This window comes from Ostrea edulis, chromosome 1 (assembly GCF_947568905.1).
Source record: "Ostrea edulis chromosome 1, xbOstEdul1.1, whole genome shotgun sequence".
NCBI classification, from domain to species: Eukaryota; Metazoa; Mollusca; class Bivalvia; order Ostreida; family Ostreidae; genus Ostrea; species Ostrea edulis.
Window position 1 is genome coordinate 107354215 of NC_079164.1, and position 25214 is coordinate 107379428.

Genomic DNA, 25214 nt, shown 5'->3' on the forward strand with positions numbered 1-25214 from the left:
GCACGCAGTTATCAGGATTGAATCGGAAATCTTGATAGTCGTCTTCCATTATTAAATGAAATATTCAAGATATTAAAATTGCTTTTATAATAGTTTTTGCGTGGTTATGCAAAAGTTATGGCAATTATGAGAAAGTTTGGCGTAATTATGTAGGAATTATGCGTTATTATGCGAAAGTTTCGCGATGAATTACGCAAAAAGATTTTCTCTCCTACGAAAATAAAGTCGGCAGGCTTTTGTATATCTCAGAATGTGGAAATAATCACTGCTATACATAGTCCCGATCCGCCCCTGAACTCTATACGTCACCTTTACGGTCCAGCAATACCCTGGATCCGCCCAGAACTCTATACGTTATTGAACTCAATATTACTGAGCTGAAACATGTCGTATACAGGCCACCAATTGAGACTTGATCTTTTTGTAATCAAAATTAATTTTTTGTGCACAAAATTGAATTTCATAATAAAATCATTTTTGTCGTACAAAAATGTTATACATACTTGTTTTATGATAACTTCATTTTTGTAATGCAAAAAAAAAAATTGTCATACAAAATTATCTTTCAGTGGACAAAAATCATTTTTGTCTTGACAAAATTCATTTTTGTCCACACGAAATTGGATTTCGAATACAAAATCATAAGCGTATCATTTGATGCTCTGTATCATAATACATGTATTATTAAAAATAACAAGAAACTTATTTGTGTTATGTAAGGACAATGATTTTATTGGCAAAAGAAATACGCTTAACAATTTGGCACCTATACACATGACAACTATCAGTAAAATAAATAATTTAATAAATAAAGGAAAACAAAGATGTATAATCCCATAACCAACAACATGGAACGAAGGGTTCCGAAATGTTTACTTCATTACATGAATAACAAGTACCAAAAACAAACCACATAGATCAAGAAGCGAGTTCATTTTCAATGCAACTCAGTTGCTATTTTCAGCGTAGATAAATATTTTTATAATTTCAAAAACACATAGTTCGCTTTTACACTAGAACACATAGAAATAATGCATACTACATGTAGTTTCTTCACTTGTCTGGGTTGTTTTTGTTTTTGGGGTTTTTTTTTTTTTGTGTGTGGCTATAATTTCAGTGTAATCCCGTAGGGTGAACTTGTCATTATTTTATATTCTAGGATACACTTACGGCATACCAGTTTACATGGTAAGCCCATTGCGTGCCACTCAAGTATTCTATGCGACAGATTATGAGCACCTTTTTCCCAAAATTGTTATACCAAGGAACGATCAACGCTCCCATACTTGCATTGAAATAACTACAATGAAAATAAACTTTAATGAAATAATAGACGTGATACTGTTGAAAACCGTGTCCACAGTATGCGATTATGGATGAATTTGAAAAGATTTGTGAGCACATTCAACTCCCAGGTTCATAGACAATTGGACTTGATCATTCCACATCGGCTAAGTTATTTTTGGCGCCCTGACTACCTATTCCGGCAGCTTTCTCGTGCTGGACGTCGTCCTCCACGTCATCCCATTCTATATCCTCCTCTAACTTGGTCGTTTCTCGGTATGTGGGCGGGGGTGAAAAGTCAGGGTCATGATCGTCCATTTCTGTACCGGGCTCAACTTTAGAATTTCCAGCGCCGCCTGTAGTTCCAACAGATAGACAATCAATAACTCACAATACTTATGAAATTTGTACTATACTAACCAAAGAATTCCTACTTATAGATATATGTACCTTAAATTTTGTTATGAATTTCATTTCAGGTAATTTTCTGCATAATTTAAATGAAACTGGACCGATTTTATAAAGTAGAATTCAACCTAGAATACCCCCCCCCCCCCTCCCTTACGGAAAACTGGCTCCAGAGAACGATCCCTCAAAAATATTTCCCGGAAAACGTTCTAGAGTAGGTTTTCTTCCACGGAAAACCGGCTTCCACGTGGAGATGAGTGAGAAATATTTCATTAGAATAGTACACAAGTGGGAAAATCCTACTCTGGTGTGCGATGCAGGAGATTCTGCTCTAGAACAGGTAAAACAAGCGAAACAAACCTTTGCACTTCTTGCAGCATGGCCAGCAGCAGCAGCATTTGACGCAGCATTTTTTGCAGCATGTCAGAGCCCCCACCACTGTCCATAATCCCACACAACCTCCGATACAAGCAATTCCACACATCACCATTCCTCCCAGTCCTAGTGCGAAGAACGACCCCAAGAGCTCGTCCATAACTATTATACAAAGTGTTTTCGTCATTCCATATTAAAATACAAAAAGTAAACAAACGTGAAATTCCACTTAAGCTTTCATTTTTTTCAGAAATGTTTAGAAAAGCAAGCTTGTGAAGTCCTTCCAACAGTGTCTGGTGTATATCTGTTTACATCTGATCTCGCGGGGAACAAAAACCCTCGACCATCTAGCTTACTAGACCTGTAGAAACATTGCAGTTCATGCATATCACACACACACTTACAGGAACAGTTGAGTTCGTCCGAGTTATCGCTGCAATGTTGTGTTCCGTCACAGACCAGACGTTCGTCGATACAAATGTTGTTAGCTATTGTGTCGTTACAAAAGAACTCTTCTGACTGACAAGGAGCTTGAAAGGGAGAAAAAAAACCCGGTTACTTGTATTCTGAAATGCAACTTTGATATATTTCTACAACATTTTGCCAGCCAAACATAGAGAGACAGACCAAAAAATTGCGTTTTGTTGAATCGAATTTGTAAAACACTAAATGAAATGCGTTGTATATGCATTTAAGCATAAAAATCACTGAATGTTGCAAAACTGCAGACAATTTATTGCTTGGTAAATTTATAGCTAGTTACACTGCTATCATATTTATTAAAATTACTCACAGGGTTCATAACGAGTTGCCTTCAGTCGGAAACCACTTCTTTTCCCAGATCCATCGGTGTGAAACACAAATGTCATGTAGCGATCCGTCGGAGTTCCATTAAAGCTAACACCATGTAAACCACAGAATTTTCCTACAAGGTTTGATGGTGCAATGGCCGACATGTCTGCATCGTAGATTGCCAAGTAGTCTTTGGAGCAATCCCCAGGTTCCAGATTGAAGTACAGCCAATCAAATTTAAATTTGGCGCCAGCCATTTTGCCAGCATCGAACACCATCGTGCAATCGATATTATTGCTGTAATCTGCTAGACTGAATGGGTCTAAGTGGCTGTTTAGAAAAGCACAAGCATCTTCCACTCTCTTATTGCAGACTCCCCCAAAAGAACTTCCCAAATCAGGATCCATGTAGTCTGCAATATATAACATAATTTGCTAATTTTAATAAAAGTCGGTATTGACTGAAAACTGTGTAAGTTGATATAGAGGCCCGTCATCCTTAATGAGGAATAATCATCCTTAAGGGAGATACTACATCGTCATAATGGCGGGCTTTCTTTTGTAACTTGAATGAAAACATAGATATCAGCAATTCATGTGTAATTGTATATTTCTTTAAAATCTAATCGCTTGGCTGGGTAGTTTAGTAGTTTACGTGTCGGCCGCTGATCTGTAGTTCGTGCGTTCAAATCGAGCAGGTTTTTTTTTTAATGTTTTTTAAATTACTTTTTATTAAAACTGAATTTCTTCACTAAATGTGGTAAATTGGAAGCTTCAATTTCAAAATATTGTTATACATTATGTCATATCTTCCAATTTCAATCCGTATCAGATTATTCCTCCTTAATGCTCATGTGAGTCAAATGTGTACATTGTATGTGCTAACACACTATGCATAGGCTTTCTTTATTACCGGAAGTACATCGCAAAATCGCTATGTTATTCATCTTTGAGGTATGAAATATACAGTTTACTTTGGTGGATCATACAGTGACCACGTACATAGATGCAGATTTAAAAAAAGATAGCATATACATTGAAAATCATGCTTTGATATATCCTGTCCCTAGAGACGTAGACATTGTAATAATATAGATACGAGCATTTCAGAACATGCACATGACGTAAAGGTCAAATATACTAAGTAATATTCCATATCAGACAATGACATTTAGCTATGATTTTATTTATATGAAAACAATAGATTGACGAAGATTTTTAGGTAAAGAATGACAGAATAACAAAGGAAAGATATTCGTTTTCCTCATTACTAGGAGGAGCGTCACCTCACTGTAAAACATGGCTGTTCACCCCACAGTAAAACATGGCTGTTCACCTCACAGTAAAACATGGCTGTTCACCTCACAGTAAAACATGGCTGTTCACCTCACAGTAAAACATGGCTGTTCACCTCACAGTAAAACATGGCTGTTCACCTCACAGTAAAACATGGCTGTTCACCTCACAGTAAAACATGGCTGTTCACCCCACAGTAAAACATGGCTGTTCACCCCACAGTAAAACATGGCTGTTCACCCCACAGTAAAACATGGCTGTTCACCTCACAGTAAAACATGGCTGTTCACCTCACAGTAAAACATGGCTGTTCACTCCACAGTAAAACATGGCTGTTCACCCCACAGTAAAACATGGCTGTTCACCCCACAGTAAAACATGGCTGTTCACCCCACAGTAAAACATGGCTGTTCACCTCACAGTAAAACATGGCTGTTCACCTCACAGTAAAACATGGCTGTTCACCTCACAGTAAAACATGGCTGTTCACCCCACAGTAAAACATGGCTGTTCACCTCACAGTAAAACATGGCTGTTCACCCCACAGTAAAACATGGCTGTTCACCTCACAGTAAAACATGGCTGTTCACCTCACAGTAAAACATGGCTGTTCACCCCACAGTAAAACATGGCTGTTCACCCCACAGTAAAACATGGCTGTTCACCCCACAGTAAAACATGGCTGTTCACCCCATAGTAAAACATGGCTGTTCACCCCACAGTAAAACATGGCTGTTCACCAAAAGAAGGTTCTCATTTCTTTTTTAAATATTTTGTGAGACAATCCATGTCTGGTATCCCTATACTATACGTGCAAGAAGAGAAATAACGATGGCCATCTTCTGCTACATTTTATTGTATACACTACGATGGCTGGTTTATGATAGGTGGGAGAGATTTTCAATTCGTTCCCACGAAATAAAATTTGTCCCCATGAAATAAAATTAGTTCCCACGAAATTAATTTTGTTCCCATTTTTTTTTTATTTTTTTTATTGATAGCAGTCTCATTAACTTCATTCGTGCATGAATCAATACATAAATTAAAAAAAATTTGTTATGAATTTCATCGTAGCTGCAATAATGTAGTCCTATCCTATTTTTTTATACTGACGTTTTCTCAACAACAACAAATCGGAGAGGGCTACATTATTGCAGCTAATTTCTGGGCGTCTTTGTTTCTATTGTTATAAACTTATTTAATAGACGTTATCTCTTACAATTCTGCATTAAACAGTAAATATGTTTTGTAACTTCATTTCATAGATATCTTTTTTATGTATATATTTGTGACTGTCCTTTCATTTTGGAAAGTCCACGCGGAAAAGCTCGACACAGCAGGATCAATTTAGGAGAGAATAAAATCGTCGCGCTCAACCCAGCCCACCCAAATGGGGGAAAAAACCGTAATCTTATATCTATATTAGCCCTGCAGACCCAGGATATAGTGCCCCATCCGTCAGACACGCGTCATATACACCCTGTCTGGATCCAACCCTGCGTGAATTCATGTGTTACCCCCACCCCCACCCCGAACTCGCTACGTTTGCATGTTTTGCTATAAAATGATTATTTCAATTCCACAGGCAAAAAAATTGTCTTCCAGTAAACTTTTTTTAATTATTTTATTATAGACATTTAAAACATCGAGTGCCTGTGTTCAATTCATTGAATTCGATGTCGTCTGTTATTTTTGTTAAGTAGATTTCGTGTTTACCGGTATATATATACAATGTATATAGTTTATGTAAGCGGTGTTGATGCAGCTTTATCTGATTGTAGTGAATATTTAAAAAATAAACTACTGACTGAACGTAAAAGGCACCCTCTGATAAAGGTGTATTGCAAGTAGATTTAATTTCTAATGATTCATTTACATTGACGTTGAAATTTAATAATATCTAGAATATTGGAGTGGTTACTTTATGTGCCATGGCTTCATGTACTGTTTTTGTATCAGTTTTATGACAGTTATTGACTAATATCTATTTCTAAGTATTATAATTATCATAACAAATTAATTGATAAATTATTATATCTTCGGAATGTTGAAAGTTTATCACAATTACATTTGGTAAAATATTGTTCCTTCAACTTCAAAACTGTATTATTTTGTGTTACATCTGCACTTAATAGTTTCTTATTCCACGAGAGAAAAAGAGAAAAAAGAAAATGTGATTGCATAAACATGATTTGAGTTTATTCTAAGAATCTCGGAGTCAAAACAATAAATTTCATTTAAATCTCGCTTTCACAAAACTAGACAAAAAATTAATGTAAAGGAAGACTTGGTTCAAATACCGAAGCATTGCTAAGAAAGTTGAATTAAAAGTTGATATATTTTTTTTTTTAAAATCCATGTAAATTTAATCAGTAAACCAACCGGTTACATAAAATATGACTGTAATTAAATAAGAGAACTTTTTGTTCTGTTTGTAGATATTATATCGCTTCAGACTAAAATAAAGTTTTCTGCATCATTTTACAATCATGTACACATTTGTACATATAACTAGTACACGGATTCATAGATATATACATGCGTAGTAAAAATGATAAGAGGTTCACTGACAATCAGTAATGAGGTAAAACTCGGAGTAGTAAAAATGATAAGAGGTTCACTTACAATCAGTAATGAGGTAAAACCCGGACGATGAAGAAAACATAAGGAGGAAGACGATGATTCGGACACAATTCGCCCCACGAGTCTCCATGGCGATTTTAGTAAGGCGCTCTTTTCTACAGATGTTCCTAAATTTCCTTCTCAGATGGACACTATGACGAGTCTCCCTAACACAGAAGGACTTTAGGACACCATAAGCGAGCAAACTGTGTGAAGGGCCGGAGAGTCTTCCACTGCCCTATATTTCAAATCTACGGAATTAACCGGCGCCTGATAAAACATTAAATTTTATACAATTGTTACCTTCCAATAATGCACATAAGGAGATTAACCAAACAATGAGTCGTGAACATTCAATAAGGCGAACGGTCGCTGTTCATTGTTTCAGTGGAATTTAATAAAATAAAAAATATTTAGAAGATAATGTATTGTTTTGATAGTGAATTTAAGTTACCATCACGATTCATCCATCACAATTACAGATATCAATACGTGCTAAGTCTCCTAACACACGCGCGTTCTAACGCACCTATCCTATAACACTACCTCATTTTTTATTATTGAATCATTTATTTCTAACTATCGGTATGTATGTAATGCTGCCACTAGGGGCGGGGGCTCAAATTCCTTTCTCCTCTTTTGCGGATATCATGTCACGTTACATTTCTAAATTTCAAAGCTTCCCTCCATTTTTTTTTGTTTTTTTTTTTTTGCTACTAATATTTCGTAACAGGAGTTGTACATCATGATAGAATTTACCACTCATCGTGTAAAATTTCTCATCAATGTACATCGTGGTAAAATCTACCACTTATCAATGTACATCGTGGTAAACTCTAAAATCTACCACTTATCAATGTACTTTGTGGTAAAATCTGCCACTTATTAATGTACATCATGGTAAAATCTACCACTTATCAATGTACATGACGGGTTGGCATTAATATGATCCGTTGGTTTTGAATTATGTATGTACATGTATGTAACACATGTGCAAATCATAGCCTACTTTAATTGTGAGGTCATGTAAAATTTTAGGAGTGTATCAATTAAATACTGTAATCTGTTCGTGATTTAGATTAAAGGTTTAACAGCATGATTGAAAGTTCAGTGTGAAGGCTAACTCGCAGTGGCCTACATATTTACAACTGGTCATTAGAATTGGGGCACTATTTGTTGTCACCGCAGCAGTGTGTTTTAAACATTTTCAAGAAAATCTGACATTAATTGTTAAGTATATAGACTGCCTTACTCGCATGTAACAGGTCAGGTGTTGGTTTAACATACCGGTAGCGGTAACAACACTCAAAGCTTTGTGAATCAATCTCTACCCAGAGTTGTCGTTCCTTGCTTTCACTTGCACCTCTGTTAACGTCTCAAAATAAGCAATGTTATTCATGTAAATCCACTTTTTTACGGCTAATAAAACTAAGAACTATTTTATAAAATATCTGGAAAATGTAGGACAAACAACTATTTGTATATTTTTTTCCATTACTATATATTCTTCATGTACCTATCTACATGATCTATAGGCCTGGTGCAATAGTATGGAGCGCCAAATTAACATAAACTCAAATAATTGAAGATATCTTCAATTATTTGAAGATATCATCAATTCATTTGATGCGCGCAACAATTTAATTAAAGATCTCTTTAAATAATTAATGATATCTTCAATTCTGAATTATTGCGCGCATTAAATGAATTGATGATAGCATTAATTCTTCTGCTGAATTGATGCGCGCTTTAATTGAATTAATGATCTCTTCAAATGAATTAATGATATCAACAATTGAATTGATGCGCGCTACAATTCAATTGAAGAGAGCAATAATTGATATAATGCGCGCATTAAATCAATTGATGAGAGCAATAATTGAATTGATGCGCGCATTAATTCATTTGATGAGAGCAATAATGGATTTAATGCGCGCATTAATTCAATTATTGCTCTCTTCAATTGAATTAATGATATCTTTAATTCATTTGAAGAGAGCAATAATTCTTTGAGAGAGAGAGCAACTATATGATTAAAGATATCTTCAATTCAACATATCCACAATTGAATTAATGATCTCTTTAATTGAATTGTTGCTCTCTTTAAAAGAATTGATGCGAGCATTAATTCCTTATACAAAAGCATTGTAAATAATTAAAGACATCTTCAATTGAATTAAAGAGATCATCAAATTATTTATACCGAGCTCTAAATCAATTATTGCGAGCAATATTTCTACGAAATTAATGCTCCCATCAATTGAATTGAAGAGAGCAATAATTGAATTAATGCACGCATCAAATCTATTATTGCTCTCATTAATTCAATTGATGCTCTCATCAATTGAATTGAAGAGAGCAATAATTGAATTAATGCGCGCATTAAATCAATTATTGCTCTCGTTAATTCAATTGATGCGTGCATTAATTCAATTGATGAGAGCAATAATTGAATTGAAGCGCGCATTAATTCATTTGATGAGAGCAATAATTGATTTAATGCGCGCATTAATTCAATTAAAGACAGCAATAATTGAATTGATGATATCTTCAAATAATTGAAGATATCTTCAATTATTTGAGTTTATGTTAATTTGGTGCTCCATACAATAGAACTACCCAATATCTACGTTTCAACCTAAATCAATGCTTCTTGTGTCACAAATAGACTTGACATCTGCTCAATACTTATTTATTTACGTATATTTTTGTAACTGAAGTCAAAACCATACTTTATTTGAGCATACGTGCCATTTTACAAAGGGGGGGGGGGGCGCAATATCGGTGTTACATTTACATCAATTTTCTCATAAAATACACAGTACAATTTCTGCAAAAACCACATTGCATTCGTTCACGGTTCTTAAGTAGGTTTACATTATTGAAATCGATGGTTTTCTTTTTGTCATTTCCTTTCTCCCCCTATTTGATTTTGTCTTTATTATATGGAGTATTTAAATCCCTATAATATAATTCTCGATGTTTATCTTGCTCTTGCTAATAATAATTACTAATATCAATTAATAGAAAATATCACTCCAAAATTCGATAACAGAAGCACAAACTTGTAATCAACCGAATTTTCGCTGTCATTTGAGCGAACGAATCACGTGACTCAAAACAAAGCTCAACAGTTTGTTAAAATGTTTTCAAGAGACTGTTTATGTGATGAAAGAACCCATAAAATCGATATTAGTAAGTACAAGAAGCATTGTTTTATTGATTATTAGCTATGATTTTAATATTGGATTCGGCTCGCAAGTATTTAAAATCGTCCCCAGAGTGCCGCCTCCAGTTGGAGGCGGCGAATTTCCAGTTTACATAATGGCACCGGTTCTGACGTTTTCCTGGCACGGTAAATATCAAAATCATAAAAAAGCCAGGAAAACGTCAGACATTTCGGACTAACCTGAGATGAAATCTCATGATTGTGGTACGAGGTGCTGCTGTAGTATTTAGTGCTTTTTGTTTTTATCCCAATGATCATTAATTTATTTCAAGAATTCATTTTCATGAAATGAAAAATTAGAATGGTTGACATTAATCATTTACTGTAAATACATATAACACTAAGCATGTGCTTTTTGAGTGAAAAACATGACAAGAAAAGCTCTTCTTTCAGAGAATATTATCAGATTTCTTAAACGTCACCACTTTATTACGTCACAATGTACAGCGCGTCATAATGTGTACGACGTAACACATTCACCCTTGCGACCAAACATAAACACACTGTGCGCTTGCTTGGAGGCGATTCAAAAGAAGATGATCTCTAGAAATGTTGTCTGCTCAATGTCAGACGACAATGATTTGAAAAATGACTTTGTACCTTATGAACAGGTTAAGGACACCATCTCGAAAATTGAAGTTTTAAAAGCTGTTAATGCAAATGTGTCTTCATTCCTGCTGCCATGGGCTGATGATGACTATTTCATGCAGCTACATAAACCGAAGGAAAGGAAGAGAAATGTCTTTGAGACAAGTATGGAAACTAAAAAGGCAATGCTGGAGGAAAAGTCAGAAGACAAGACAACCATTGAGAGCGGACTAATCACACACCTAGTTCCTAAAATAAGTGGCGAAGAACTTGAAATAAAAACAGAAGATGTTGCAGTATACATCCTGGGTATTATCGAAAAGGCATGTGCAATAATTCTCCAAGATATAAGAGTCCAGAAACTAGGTCAGGATGACGAAAGTGTTATGGAAGAAACAAAATTGTTAACACTTCAGATGCAAGGCAGGGAAACAAATGTCTACAGAAACCTGTTAAATTAAACTTGCACCAGATACCCAGGATGCCACTAAGAGCAAAGAAGAGACAAAGCCCGCGAAACCAAGGCCTTTACATTATAGTTTCCTCTGCACCACGGGATCGAATTCTTGGGGTTTTTGGATATAAAAGATAGACTTTCTTAAAATTGACGAAGATAGGAACGTGATTTTAAAGGTTTTTTTGGTACTTTACAAACGTTTATATACGTATAACCCTTACTTACGAGGTTCCTTTTTCAAATTAAATAAAGAATATGTCAAGATGCGGAAACGTAAAAAGCGAGAATTCAGGCAGGGTATTCTAGATAAACTAGATCAAATAAATGAAACTAATCCTAAAGAATATTGGAAATTAGTCAAATCGCTTCGCGAAAATGAAGGGAAAAAAGACAATTTAGAGAAGTGTATTGATGGGGATACATGGTTTGACTATTTTACTTCTCTGTCTAAATTACCAGATCATTACAGGGACAGAGTTAAGACTATAGAAGCCGGGATTAATAAACTAAAAAACAGCCAGACCTGTAAGTCTTAAAAACAGCCAGACCTGTAAGTCTTAAAAACAGCCAGACCTGTAAGTCTTAAAAACAGCCAGACCTGTAAGTCTTTTAGCAAATTGGATTTCAAGATATCTTTGTCTGAAATTCAAAAGGCCATGTCTACTTTAAAGTCGGGTAAAAGTCCTGGTTTAGACAACATCTCAAATGAAATGATAAAAGCAGCTCAAATATATATAAATCCTTGTATCTCAAAACTATTCAATATGGTCTTAACATCAGGAATCTATCCAGAAAAATGGCTAGAAGGTTATACAACACCCATCTTTAAATCGGATAATCCAAAGCTCCCCCAAAACTATAGAGGAATAACTATAACTAACAGCATAGCAAAACTTTTTAATATCATTTTAAACGGCAGGCTTGATACATTCTTAACTGAAAACAAAATAATACACGAGAGTCAAATAGGATTTTCAAAAAAATCCAGGACATCAGACCATTTATTTGTAGTTAAATGTTTAATTGACAAATACATTAACACTGGCAATAAACGACTCTATGCATGTTTTGTAGACTTTCACAAGGCATTTGATACCGTCATTCACGAAGGCATTAAACTAAAACTCCTACAATTAAATATCAATGGTTTATTCTACAACATATTATGTAGTATGTATAGGCACAACAATATTTTCATAAAAGTAGGGAACAAGTTAACCCTGCCATATACACCAGAGATAGGAGTTCGACAAGGTGATGTCTTAAGCCCAAATATTTTTAAAATATTTTTGAACGATTTTTCTAAATTACTGGATGAAGAAACCACTGGCTCTGTCAATCTTTCTGGAAAGAAAATCACCTCTCTTTTATATGCGGACGATCTTGTACTGCTTTCAGAAAACTAAAATGGACTACAAAACAAATTAAACTTACTTGAAAAATATTGCAATGATTGGTGCTTAGAAATTAATACCAATAAGACAAAAGTAGTCATTTTTAATAAAGCGGACACCTAATTAAAGAAAATTTTGTGTTCGGTAACATATGAATTGAATGTACTAACAAATATAAATATCTAGGAGTAATATTATCCTCCTGTGGTTCATTCAAGGAAGCAAAATCTGATCTATACAATAAAGCTCTTAAGGCCTCATTCAAACTTTATAAAGACATCAAATCTATCGATCCACCAATTAAAACATTTTTGCATCTTTTTGACCATATGGTAAAGCCCATCGCCTTGTATGGCTGCGAGATATGGGGAACACTTTCAACACGCATGCTGGAAAAAGACAGAGATTTATATGATATCTTTAAAAATTGGGAGGTAGAAAACCTGAATATTAAGTTTTGTAAACATCTACTGGGTGCCGGTAAAAGAAGTACTAATATTGCAATAATCTCTGAATTGGGTAGATATCCTATGTTCTGCTCTATAATCCAAAGTATTTTACTATATTGGCATAGACTTGAGAATTGCCCAGAATCATCCCTGTTATACAGTGCTTGTACAGAGAATATCAATCTGAATTCATATAATATAAATTGTTGGTACAAAAACGTTAATTATTATAAGGAAAAAATGGGCATTTTGGTACCCAATTGTAAAAATCTCAAATTCTCATTTTTCAAAAATCAAATGAAGAATCAAGTACGGAAACAATTTTTACTTTACTGGTCAAAACGACGTGAAGAGGGTCAGAAATCAGGAAAACTCACAACATATTTTTCGTATAAAGAAAACTTTACTATGGAAAGTTATATATTTTTAGAATCCCTAGAATTAAGAAAAACTCTATGTAGATTTCGAATTAGTGCACATGACCTTCGAATTGAAAGAGGAAGATATGAATTTACAAAAACCAATTCTGGCCAGAAGATTTCTTTAGAAAGAAACAAAAGAATATGTGAATTATGTAACCTTAATTGTGTTGAAGATGAATTTCATTTCCTTACTGATTGTCCATTCTATGTTGAAGAGAGAAATATGTTTTTTAATGGTATATACAAGCTCAACAAAAATTTTATCTATCTAACAAATAAGGACAAATTTACTTGGTTGATGATTAATGAAGACAAACCAGTAATTGTCAAATTGAGTGAATATTTAGTGCAAACTTTCAGAAAAAGAAGTGATGCTTTAAAACTTCAAAAATCATTATAGTTTATTATTCATATATTGGTATAATACTGATACTGTCCATCTACTTGTATATATACATGATTAGCAATTCATATATGTATGTACTTGTTTCCCCAACATGCTGCATCCACACGCAGTTTGCAGTCTCTGTAACCTGTAGTTAATGTTGTAAACTTTCTTTCTTTTTTGAATTTCCTTCTTTATAAAATGTCTTACTGTTATGCCCTCTGGGCCCAAAATTGGAATAAACTTATCTTATCTTATGTATGTTTATGGTGTTCTTAAATGGATTAAATTTGTTATCAAACTGTTATAGCTCTTGATTGTCACCATTAACCCATTCTCACTCCAAATACCGTGAAGCATTATGACGTCAGCACATTCATCTTTAAATAGTTAAATGATATATATACGTGTGTCATTCTCTACCCAGAGTTCCGTGCGTTCCTGTATGTGAAGCTTGCGTAACGCGCCCTCTGGTGAGAGAATGGTGTGTGTGTGTGTGTGTGTGTGTGTGTGTGTGTATATATATATATATATATATATATATAATATATATAAATATATCCATATTTGGATAACTGATCTCTTTAATTGCTTTCTTTAAAAGATTTGATGCGCACATTAATTCCTTATACAAAACTTTAAAAGATTTGATGCGCACATTAATTCCTTATACAAAAAGATGTAAATAATTAAAGATATCTTCAATATCTACTATAAACTTCATGCAAAATATCACTCAATGTTGGTTGCATTATCAAAATTCGAATTAGTCTGATGTTGAGTTACTGTGGTCTGAACGCCGACAATGTACTTTCGCTTTGTTTTGACTTCTTCAAGTTCTTGACATCTATGATCTACAATGGTTTTCAAGTTAGCTAAGCTTCTGGTGGGTACAGTTTTTATATCTCTGTTTTAAAAAATGCATTTAGTAACATTTAAATTGAACGAATGTAGTTTTAATATTGGAGGAAACATGTGAACAAGTGTACCCCACAGTACCTGTTTACCTAGTTAGAATAATCTAACTGTGTCTCGGGACAGGTCCTCACCACAGTTAGAATACCTCCCATATACCCGTAATGTAGCAGAAAATTGCGGAATCGCTCCAAAACGATTTTAAACTTATCAAAGAATAAACGCGTACATTTAAAGTTAAATTTATATACAACTAACCTCATTGGTAATTTGTAAGTCCTTAACACTGTAAAAAATCGTATAATAATATTGTAAACTCAACACTTTGAAATGTCACTTTTCTTGATTCGAACTGACTGCCATTTTACCGGAAACTGCCATCGGAACATCCTGCTGCATGCTGTTTTCCAAAAACGAACGCTTACCTAATTTGCAAATAAGAACGGCCCAAGTGGGTCGTTAAGATAACTTTCCAAATGCATATGAGTGATGTGTTACATAATTTTACCGAAACATGCACTGTGTGCAATTTTCATTTTGCTACATTGCAGGTATATAGGACGCATTCTATCGTTAAATCGGGTCCGTAGGACATTATCATTTTAACGATAGAACATTCTATCTACTGTTTACCAAGATACGTGACTTTATGAAAACATTCACAAACAAGAAATGTGTGTAAAACATGTATGCGGCATAATCATGTTATTTGCTCCGCGGAGCGAATTAGTTTGACATGTTTGGTTTATACATGTTAACTATTGATTTTTGTAATCATGCTATATTTATACCGTTTATACAAACAAAAATCATTCATTCACATTTACGGAATAAATGCTATATTTAAGTACATAAAATACATGCTAATTCGCTCCGCGGAGCGAATAATTAATTGATCCTCGTGTGATGTCATAGGTATTTGCAAAAATCTTTATCAATTTAACATTTGCGCATGATAGAAATATATCTTTCGGAGGAATTTTATTCACTGCATAAAATAAAAAATTTGATAAACTATTGATTTTGAAAAAGTTTATATTTTCCTTAGATAATCAATTCTTTCTAATCAAAAAAATGTTGTCAAGGGCAATAACTCCTATTCTGGTATTTCTTCTACTGTATGTCTATTATACATGATTTCCCTAATATCCACAATTAATTTATACATATTTATGATTTAACATTTTTCTTAAACTGTTGACATTTAAAATTTGTCATTTCAACAAGTTTTTATCTATTTTAATTATTCTGTATAACGAAAATGTGTGATTTTCTGATGTTAACATATACTTCCGATTTTTTATGTCTGACATCTTTAAAAATGTGGCAACATACACATTTTCTTTGGTTATTGATTAAATCTAACTATATTGAATGGAAATTAATACAGATTTTGCACTTTTAACCATTGATATTGATAAGTCACATGAGGATCGACCCACCTTAAAAAAATGTAGATAAATAATCATTAAGGTGCATCTTTTAAACAGGTCAGTCATTTTATGCATCATGTTGTGTATGTGCACAGCAAAATTCGGAGTGTAAATTCAAATACTTTACGAGGGTGGAGAATGTAGAGGAAATGCACAAAAAATTGCCCCAAAAACCTTTAGTGTAAAAATGCATGAAGGTAAACTTTAAAATTAATTCAGATTTATAAGACATTCTAGACACCCAAAGTCAATAAAAGCGTGCGGTTTCAAAATCATGGTTTATCGACCTTTAAAATATATATGGTAACATGTGTTTATTAATGGTAAATATCTGTTGAACACTCACCTCAAATTGTTTCAAGTTAAGTATGACAGATTTTTTTTTTTTTTTTACAGAAGGTCAAAGTATGGTATATTTTTCGAAATTTTTCTTACACTCTAAGTGAAAGAGATATGTCTTAAAGTATAAGAGATATCTCTCTAAGTGAAAGAGATATGTCTTAAAGTGAAAGAGATATCTCTTTAAGTGTAAGAGATATCTCTAAAGGTAAGAGATATCTCTCTAAAGGTAAGAGATATCTCTCTAAGTGAAAGAGATATCTCTTATTTAGAGAGATATCTCTTAAGATTAAGAGGTTTCTCTCATTTTAAAGAGATATCTCTTTAACATAAGAGATATCTCTTTAATTTAAAGGTACAAATTTAAAAGGTACAAAGTCATTTTTCAAATCATTGTCGTCTGACATTGAGCAGACAACATTTCTAGAGATCATCTTCTTTTGAATCGCCTCCAAGCAAGCGCACAGTGTGTTTATGTTTGGTCGCAAGGGTGAATGTGTTACGTCGTACACATTATGACGCGCTGTACATTGTGACGTAATAAAGTGGTGACGTTTAAGAAATCTGATAATATTCTCTGAAAGAAGAGCTTTTCTTGTCATGTTTTTCACTCAAAAAGCACATGCTTAGTGTTATATGTATTTACAGTAAATGATTAATGTCAACCATTCTAATTTTTCATTTCATGAAAATGAATTCTTGAAATAAATTAATGATCATTGGGATAAAAACAAAAAGCACTAAATACTACAGCAGCACCTCGTACCACAATCATGAGATTTCATCTCAGGTTAGTCCGAAATATCTGACGTTTTCCTGGCTTTTTTATGATTTTTATATTTACCGTGCCAGGAAAACGTCAGAACCGGTGCCATTATGTAAACTGGAAATTCGCCGCCTCCAACTGGAGGCGACACTAAGTGCCTGTGCTCTGGGGCCCATTTTAAATACTTGCGAGCCGAATCCAATATTAAAATCATAATTAAGCAAAGGGTTCTCTAGACATTGAGTGGTCAGTTTATTCCTATGTCCAATTTGACCACCTTTGACCATGTGACCTCAAAATTAATAGGAATCATCTACTCATTAGGATGTACCAGTGTACCAAGTTTGATGTCTGTCAAGCAAAGGGTTCTCAAGATAGATAAAAAAAGATATTGAGCAGACAGTGTCTTCCTATGTCCAGAGAGGATTTACCCTTGACCTTTTAACCTGAAAATTGATAGGGGCCCGGTCCACTTATAGTTATACTCATAACCATGCATCCCTCAAATAAATATCATTACGATCGAGTGAACAGTTCTCAAGATATTGAGCAGACAACATGTGGTCTACTGACCAACAGGTGCAAAGCAATACACCCCTCTTCTGTGGAGAATGGGGGGGGGGGGGGGGGGGGGGAGCATAAAAATAGCATTTGAACTGTAAAATTGAGAAATTGAGTCACTTCAGATCCCATGTACACTAAATGACTGTAAATATCTGTTTGTGTAATAAATTCTTTTGAATTTTAAAATTTTGATTGCAAGGCCCTTAGGGGGTCCTAGAAAAGCTGTTATCATACATTGTCCCTTATCAAATCAAGATACATGAAGTATCCTCATTAATTCAGTGTAGAATCAGGCTTGTTTAACCTATGACCCCCAGGACCAGGGGAGAACTGCTGTAGAAGTTAAAGTTTTACAGGGAGATTCTAATCATATTAAAAAATGTAAGAAATGTATGACAAGGCTATTATTATGCAAACATACAGATGTAGTGTTAGTCCAGTGTGAATGTGTGTATACAGATGTAGTGTTAGTCCAGTGTGAATGTATGTATATATAATGTGTGTATATACTAGTATATTACTGTAGAAGTGGTTGTTTACATGTGGGGGGAATCTACACTTATTACACAGTCACGTAATAAGCACGAAAATTTCCCCACGTGTATAGTTATAAATATTTGATATAATATATATTATATACACTGCATATTTTCCCCCTGTGCATAATGTTTGATGTAGAAAATCGCAATCTTAAACCCCCAGCGTAAATAACGACTTTTACTGTAGATCAAGAACATATCGGTGCTTGGGTAATTTAAGATGCAGCTCATGGGTCCATTGTTCTTATTTAATGTAAATGTGTCTTTAAAGTTTAAGAGTTAAAAAATTTATGTTTCATTTCTTTCAGGGGATAATTGGATCGGGTGTACTCATAGGGATATACGTTGACCAGAATTATGAGGTATATACATATTTTATACTCATTCAGAATTATGAGGTATGTACATATTTTATACTCATTCAGAATTATGAGGTATGTACATATTTTATGCTCATTCAGAATTATAACTGAATGATAATGGTTTCATGTAGTACATTCACTGACATTTCAGAAAATTGAATGGCAGGATATCAACAGTTGTCTCATATATAATATGTTTGGGCCAGATAACCATAGTACAGTAAGATACAGTTATAGCAAACCTCCAGGGCCAGTAAAGAACAATTCAATGTAACCAAACATCGTTATATCCAATAAAATTTTCATTAATTTCCTCTCATAGGGGAATAAATATCACTTTGTGATAAACATGAATTTCTTATAAGAGTGTTTTACTGCAGACAACATTGTTTTTTGTTTGTTTGATGAATTTTATTTTTTCAGTACATGTATAGTGAAATACAAGATAAAGTAGGCAAGGAAGTGCATCTTGTTAAATGTAACACTGGACCTAGCCAGACCCCAACAATGTTGGATTTGGAAACAATATGAATTATAATTTATTTTGGAGAAGTTTAAATGTTTATGTACAGATGACAGTCTATGATTTGAAAAGCTCACTTGAACTCATGGCTACAAGGTGAACCAATACAAAATCAAGTGCACTTGTAGAAAGTTGGGTACATGGTCTGACTGAAAATGTTACACAATATGAATAGTGATATGAAGAATGGTTATGCAATTTTATATCTTTTAATTTAAGGTACCAAAAGTGAACAAGCAGTCGTGGGATAGTTTATTGAAGAAAATAGAGGATATGAGGAGAGAGAAGAAATGACCAACGTATATGTTTGATACATATATTTTATCTTTTTGAGAATGTTGTTGTATTTTTCATGAACTTAAAAGCACAGATGCATGTAACATTTTTTTGTGCATGTAAATAAAGACATTACCCTTCAGCCAAGGAACGTATTTTTATTTTGTTTTTAATCGGGCCTCATTTGAGAATTTTTCACTCATGTAGAGAGGTCTCCAGCTTTTGGTGAAGTGTCCCAAATTTTGACCTTTACATGGGTCTGAATTTTGACCTTCATGTGGTGTTAACGCCGAAGCAGTGAGGGTTCGTTCCATTGCCTAATGTAACACAGGACTTCTGTTTTCAGGGTCATATCCTTAAGACCCATAACCTTTGCTTCTAATGCTAGGAGCTAGGCAAAGGAACAGGCACTACCTATGTTAAACATCACCATAAGCTTTGATGCAGCACTGGGACCTAGAATCCAACCTAGGCCTTACAGTTGCAGAGCATTCTCCCTAACCACTAGGCTACCATGAATGGTTCTGTCATATAAAGTAATGAAAAATACCTGCCCACTTGTCCCATGGTCTGTATATAATGACATCCCTGAAATAAATCAGGAGGCAGAGATAGGGGAATTGTATTGCTTTTACAGAATGTTTCTTGACTTTGATTCTTATTAGAATGCATCTCATTTGTCAATATTTCTATTTTTGTGAAAGCAATAAACAGTGACAATAAGAGGCCCCTATATCTGAACCTATTCCTTTTATCATATATGTTATACCCTTGGCTGAAAAATACTTTCTGTAAAATTTGATACAATTTGGCTCTAGGATTTTCAAGTCATAGCCCTGCATATATTCCAAAAAGTTTACACCGACAGTACATCATCCTGTGGGCAATACTATAAGCTTACCACTGCAGTAAGCTATAAAAATAACCAACAAAACATAAGTATGAGACTTGAGAAAATATCAATTTAATAAAATACAACAATGGATCTGTTTATACTTTGGCATTCTTATTCCATCACATACTAACATACACACAAAATATACAGATATAATTCATTCAGAATCAGTATGCACAACTACTTCATAAATATTTGCTTTAACACACATATGAAAGCAAAATCTATATATAGCTCTTTTATGCATTAAAGGAGCATCCTTGCAAATTGAGTCATTAAACTTATACATGTATAACATTTACAGAAATGTATATAACTACATGCAAAGTAAATTAAGAAAACGAAGTACATGTAGAAGGGAAATAACATATTAGTTGTAACCCGGCAGTCATAAGTACAGCATCTACTAGCTATCACACCATATGATGACAATAAATTACAAAATCAAACATTCAAAACATTATTATACTTATATGAAATATTATGCTTCAGTTCAGACAGATACTGATTCATTCAATATATTGTAAATCAGGAAATTTCCATGAGACTTTATTTTCACGAGATCAACATTTATATACACATAGATATTGCACCAAAAAAAAACCCACATATCATGAGAAGTTGATCCCCCCCCCCCCCCCTCAAGTTCAAAATCACAAGACTAGTGAGAAAATAAGTATCTCCATAAGTAAAACTAATTTACACTACTTCATCTTCAAAACTTCATATAGAATCTGTTCTTTTAATCATAAAAGAACCTGTACTTTAAACATCCTATACAGCCTGGTGGTAGTAAATACTGGGTAGAATAACTGTCATTTAAAATGGAGACATAAAGATCGTAATGATAAAGGGTATTAATCAACTAGTGTTGCTGCTATGCCTCAGATGACACAAGTGTGGGATGGAGAAGTACGTTATATATAAACTAGCATTTATTTGGGATTTTCTGTAAATTATTTGGCACAAAAAAGAAACTGCAAATCTGATTATTTCTGACTATATGTTTTGAAAGCAAATTGATCAAGTTTTATATACATGTAAAAAGGAGCACAGTGAACAATAGTTACATGTTGTACACATTTTAATCTTACCAATCCAGCTGAATTTTATGCAACTGTAAAACATATCCAAGGCTGATAAGATATCATTTTAAAACATCTACACGACAAGGATCATTCAGTCACATGATCAGATGGAGCTCTGATCACGAATCCACTGTATCTATTTATAATACTAATGTTTTAAGAATACCTTGTTTCATATATTTATTTTTGTGACCGAAATGGAACAACATCATGTCTGGTAGAAACTCGTGTTTAGTTCAAGACTTAACGCTAGAGAATGATGACATCACATTTGAATTGAGCTGAGAGTGTATCTACATGATATAGACATGATTCTGTTGTACATAGTGGGGAAAACGTTTGAGGAATAAACATCTTGGTTGTTTCTATTATAGGGGATTATAAACAATGAAACATGGGATAAATTGTATCATCAGGGAAGCCAGTTATACAAAACTTACATCAGGCTTCCATGGTTTATAATCCGCTATAACACAAGCAAGATGCTTATTCTTTATATATATATATATATATATATTGTGAGGATACATAAATATTGAACTAGCAAAGAATTATTATATGTATTGACAAACCATTGGTAAAAATAAATACTACATGTAGTAAATATAAATATTGTTGATACCACATCTATTTTTTTTTCTATTACTCTACACAATGAAGACTGGCTCGGTGCAAAACAGATCACTATTCCTACATAAACTGCGTAGTTCCTTTACTTATATGAAAATCAGGTCATTACGTGTATTTAGATATTATGTCTATGAATTGCACATTTTCCCTTTTACAAATACAAATCTAAAAAGCACCGAGTTTTCAAACTATTTCCAAACAAGATTGCTTAATATTGGAAGATAATCTACTAACTGTAACAAACTTTACCTGTATGACATTGGTGCATATGAAGGATAAAATTATTCATATGGTCACAGAGGCAAATCTTTTCAGTACATCTGTTTTTTTATTCCATTTATGGTACCCCTCCCCCAAACCAAAAAAAAAAAAAACCCAATGTAAATTAATAATACTATGCAATCCAAATGACTGATGATTGTCAACTGAGTTTCAACAATCTGTTCCAATTATCCCCTAATGTGGATGCATATTTGTAAAACAAAATGATGAAAATATTAAAGCTCTATCAAGTCATAAATACCTTTATCATAAATAAACATCTCTCTATTCTAGTGCATGGAACATTTGATCAGCAGTTTGAAAATATACAAGATCTTATGATATACTGTCATTAAATTTCATTTAATTGTCACTTTGTGTTTTATTGTCACATTCCTCTTCTTACCATTGTAAAGCACCTTAGAGTTTGTTTTATATAAAGCGCTATATAAATTCTATCATTATTATTATAAAATATATGTGGTATACATCTTATGGCATATAATCTTTTTCTAACTAGGAATAGTTTAAATCTGTAAAAGGCACACAGAAAAACCACCATATATTTCAAACATTTTTTGGAGGAATATATACATGTTTTTTGTACTTGCACATGTACAAACAAAGTGTACTGCTAGTTTACACGACATACTCATCTGTAGCTAAATGTACGGGATGCATGTCGATTTGCATGTTTGAAATCACAAGCTGTCAATTACATTTCCAAAATGAGACTGCAGCAACATATTTCTGGGTCACGACACACCTTCCTCCCACGATGCATCAAGTGACCAGATTTAAAAGTCCTGGGCCTCATGATGTGCAAGAATCAGCAAGATGTGATCAAGACAAAATTTGTACTGGTACATGTGTATGAATAACCATAAAATTCGAAAATGAGGCTACAGTGAGTGACCTACTTTTGGTTCACGACACCCCCCCCCTTCCCAGAAGATACAAGCACCAAGTTTGATGGTCCAACACCTCACAGTGTGAAAGACATGATCCAGACAAGATTTGAGCATGTATAACCATATGATTCCAGACGGAGGCCACAGTAACTTCGAAACACAACTTCCCCCAAAATGAATCAACTGACCAAGTTAGACGGTCCTATGCCTCACAGCGAGAAAGATATGATCTGGACACAAAAATGCGAAAAGATGGATGGATGAATGAGTAAAAGATGAATGTACATAGTGTATAAAAAATCAAAATTATAGTTCCCAATAATGTCTTCAGTAATGCGTATTTTGATTCACAAAATCAATAGATCACAGTCTTGACAAAAACATCAACAATACATTAAATGCATCATATTGGTCCAGGCAAAAAATGGTATTAATTACAAGTTCCACCATTGAACTTCTGAGATACAAAAATACACACAAATTTTCAGGTGAAATACACTATTCTTAACACTCAATTTCTCTTTCACATATGGCATGATTTACACAATACCAGTACTGTATGTCCTTAGAATTAGTATTCTGTAATAAAGTTTTAACAAAATAACTTCATCTTGATAACGTAAATCTTAAACACATAAAATATTAATTTATGAAAATCAGGTCCATATTTTGCCACACCTGTTGTAGCCTATGAAGTCAAGTCATACGGATTTTGGCAAATCTTTCGGATTCTTGGAACCTATGCTGAATATCTTCATGAATCCATGCTGAATGATCCACTGAAAAATTCCTTAAGAACATTTTATGTTCGTCACCTCACCTCAGATATCATGTTGAGATTTGTTTTGTCAGGGTTAGGTTCAGCAGTCTCGTTGAACTGAAATATCTGAACACTAGTGTCTCCTGAATTGGGACTTAAGTGGTCAGCTGAGAGACTCCTTCGATGACCATTACTGACAGAAGGTCTCTTGGCCACTGCATCACAATTTGGTGACAACACTGACTCGTGGCTTTTGGATAGGAGAACTAGGGCTGTGTCATAGTTTGGGGGAGGAGTCATTGGTGGTTCCTCATTGGACACTACCCTGTCCTGCAAAGATAGGCATTAATGTTTATCAATAAATCACTGCTGGTCAGTTGACAAGAAAGTGCAATGAATGATGTATCTTAAAATAAGTAAAGGAAGGTGTTCAATCCATTATAACCTCTAAATCCACAATTCTCAAAACATACGACTAAACTACAGTATACAAGCTAAAATAGTTTTCTTAGATAAGTGTTTGAGTGATCTCCCCTTACATGTACATGTATAAGTGTGATGAAACATACTTTTCTAAGCAAAATCTTCCATAAATTACGCTAATTCTTTATAAAGATATACAGCTCTTTTGTGTCTATCTTTATCTAAACCACATCACGACAGGTGTTTGATGATTTAGTGGTAAATTCAAACCCAAGGGATATAAGTGCCCGTGGTTGATAACCCAAAGGATTTAAGTGCCTGTGGTTGATACCTATTTTTTGGCTTAGTTTGGTTGTAATAAGTACAAATATAAAAATTCGTAAAATATAATACCATATTTATATAGCACCCTTTTCATACACTATGTACGCTCAATTGTGCTTAAAAAGATGAGACTTGAAAATTTTCTGTGATGTTTTTCAAAAAGTCAAATATATTACTCCCCTATATAACTATACAAATTTTATACTTCACGGAGAAATCAAATAAATTACATTCCATACAGTAAATTGTATTCATTTTAGTTATAAAAACAAATTTAGTTTTCATTTTCATCATATTTGAAGAAAATTTTGTTTGTAGCAAGTGTCCTTCAGAATAACACATCAGAGAAAATTGATACAGATGGCAAGTGGAGGATATTTATCATATTTTGAAATTGAAAACTTTAAAACTGACCTTATTCAAGGAAAAAATGTAAATTAAATGTAGCAGATCAGAGACTGACAACCTCATGTAAACTCATAGAGCTATCCAGAATATATACAGT

At 33.8% G+C, this 25214-nt stretch overlaps 3 protein-coding genes across 9 annotated transcripts in view; 1 reads left to right on the forward strand and 2 right to left on the reverse strand.

The window, feature by feature from the left end:
• Window positions 1-686: 686 nt before the first annotated feature.
• LOC125667186 (neuropilin and tolloid-like protein 2) lies at window positions 687-7321 on the reverse strand. The gene is made up of 6 exons (XM_048900552.2): window positions 7231-7321; window positions 6780-7046; window positions 2861-3271; window positions 2472-2597; window positions 2053-2229; window positions 687-1640 (listed from the first exon to the last, which is right to left on the reverse strand). Exons 2-6 carry the CDS (start codon window positions 6865-6867, stop codon window positions 1438-1440), a joined length of 1005 nt encoding a protein of 334 aa, XP_048756509.2. The 5' UTR covers window positions 6868-7046; window positions 7231-7321; the 3' UTR covers window positions 687-1437.
• Window positions 7322-14713: 7392 nt separating this feature from the next.
• Window positions 14714-25214, forward strand: part of LOC125666820 (receptor-interacting serine/threonine-protein kinase 1-like) — a 542042-nt gene continuing 531541 nt past the window's right edge. The window contains exon 1 of the mRNA XM_056153238.1: window positions 14714-15242. The gene's annotated coding sequence lies outside the window, so the exon portion shown is untranslated. The remainder of the gene's footprint in view (window positions 15243-25214) is intronic.
• Window positions 20360-25214, reverse strand: part of LOC125667164 (uncharacterized) — a 41587-nt gene continuing 36732 nt past the window's right edge. For all 7 annotated transcript variants that reach the window (XR_008799766.1, XR_008799763.1, XR_008799767.1 and 4 more), the window contains one exon: window positions 20360-24292. Coding sequence is in view for 1 of the 7 variants with exons in the window: in XM_048900526.2 (XP_048756483.2) it covers window positions 24014-24292 (279 nt within the window). In the remaining 6 variants the exon portion in view is untranslated. The remainder of the gene's footprint in view (window positions 24293-25214) is intronic.

Coding starts and splice junctions, on each gene's coding strand:
- LOC125667186 (XM_048900552.2), bottom strand. CDS start 6,867: ATGGAGACTCGTGGGGCGAATTGTGTCCGAATCATCGTCTTCCTCCTT. Junction 2,230..2,471: donor GGACGAACTCAACTGTTCCT/GTAAGTGTGTGT, acceptor TTTGTATAATAG/TTATGGACGAGCTCTTGGGG. Junction 1,641..2,052: donor ATGCTGCAAGAAGTGCAAAG/GTTTGTTTCGCT, acceptor TTGGAACTACAG/GCGGCGCTGGAAATTCTAAA.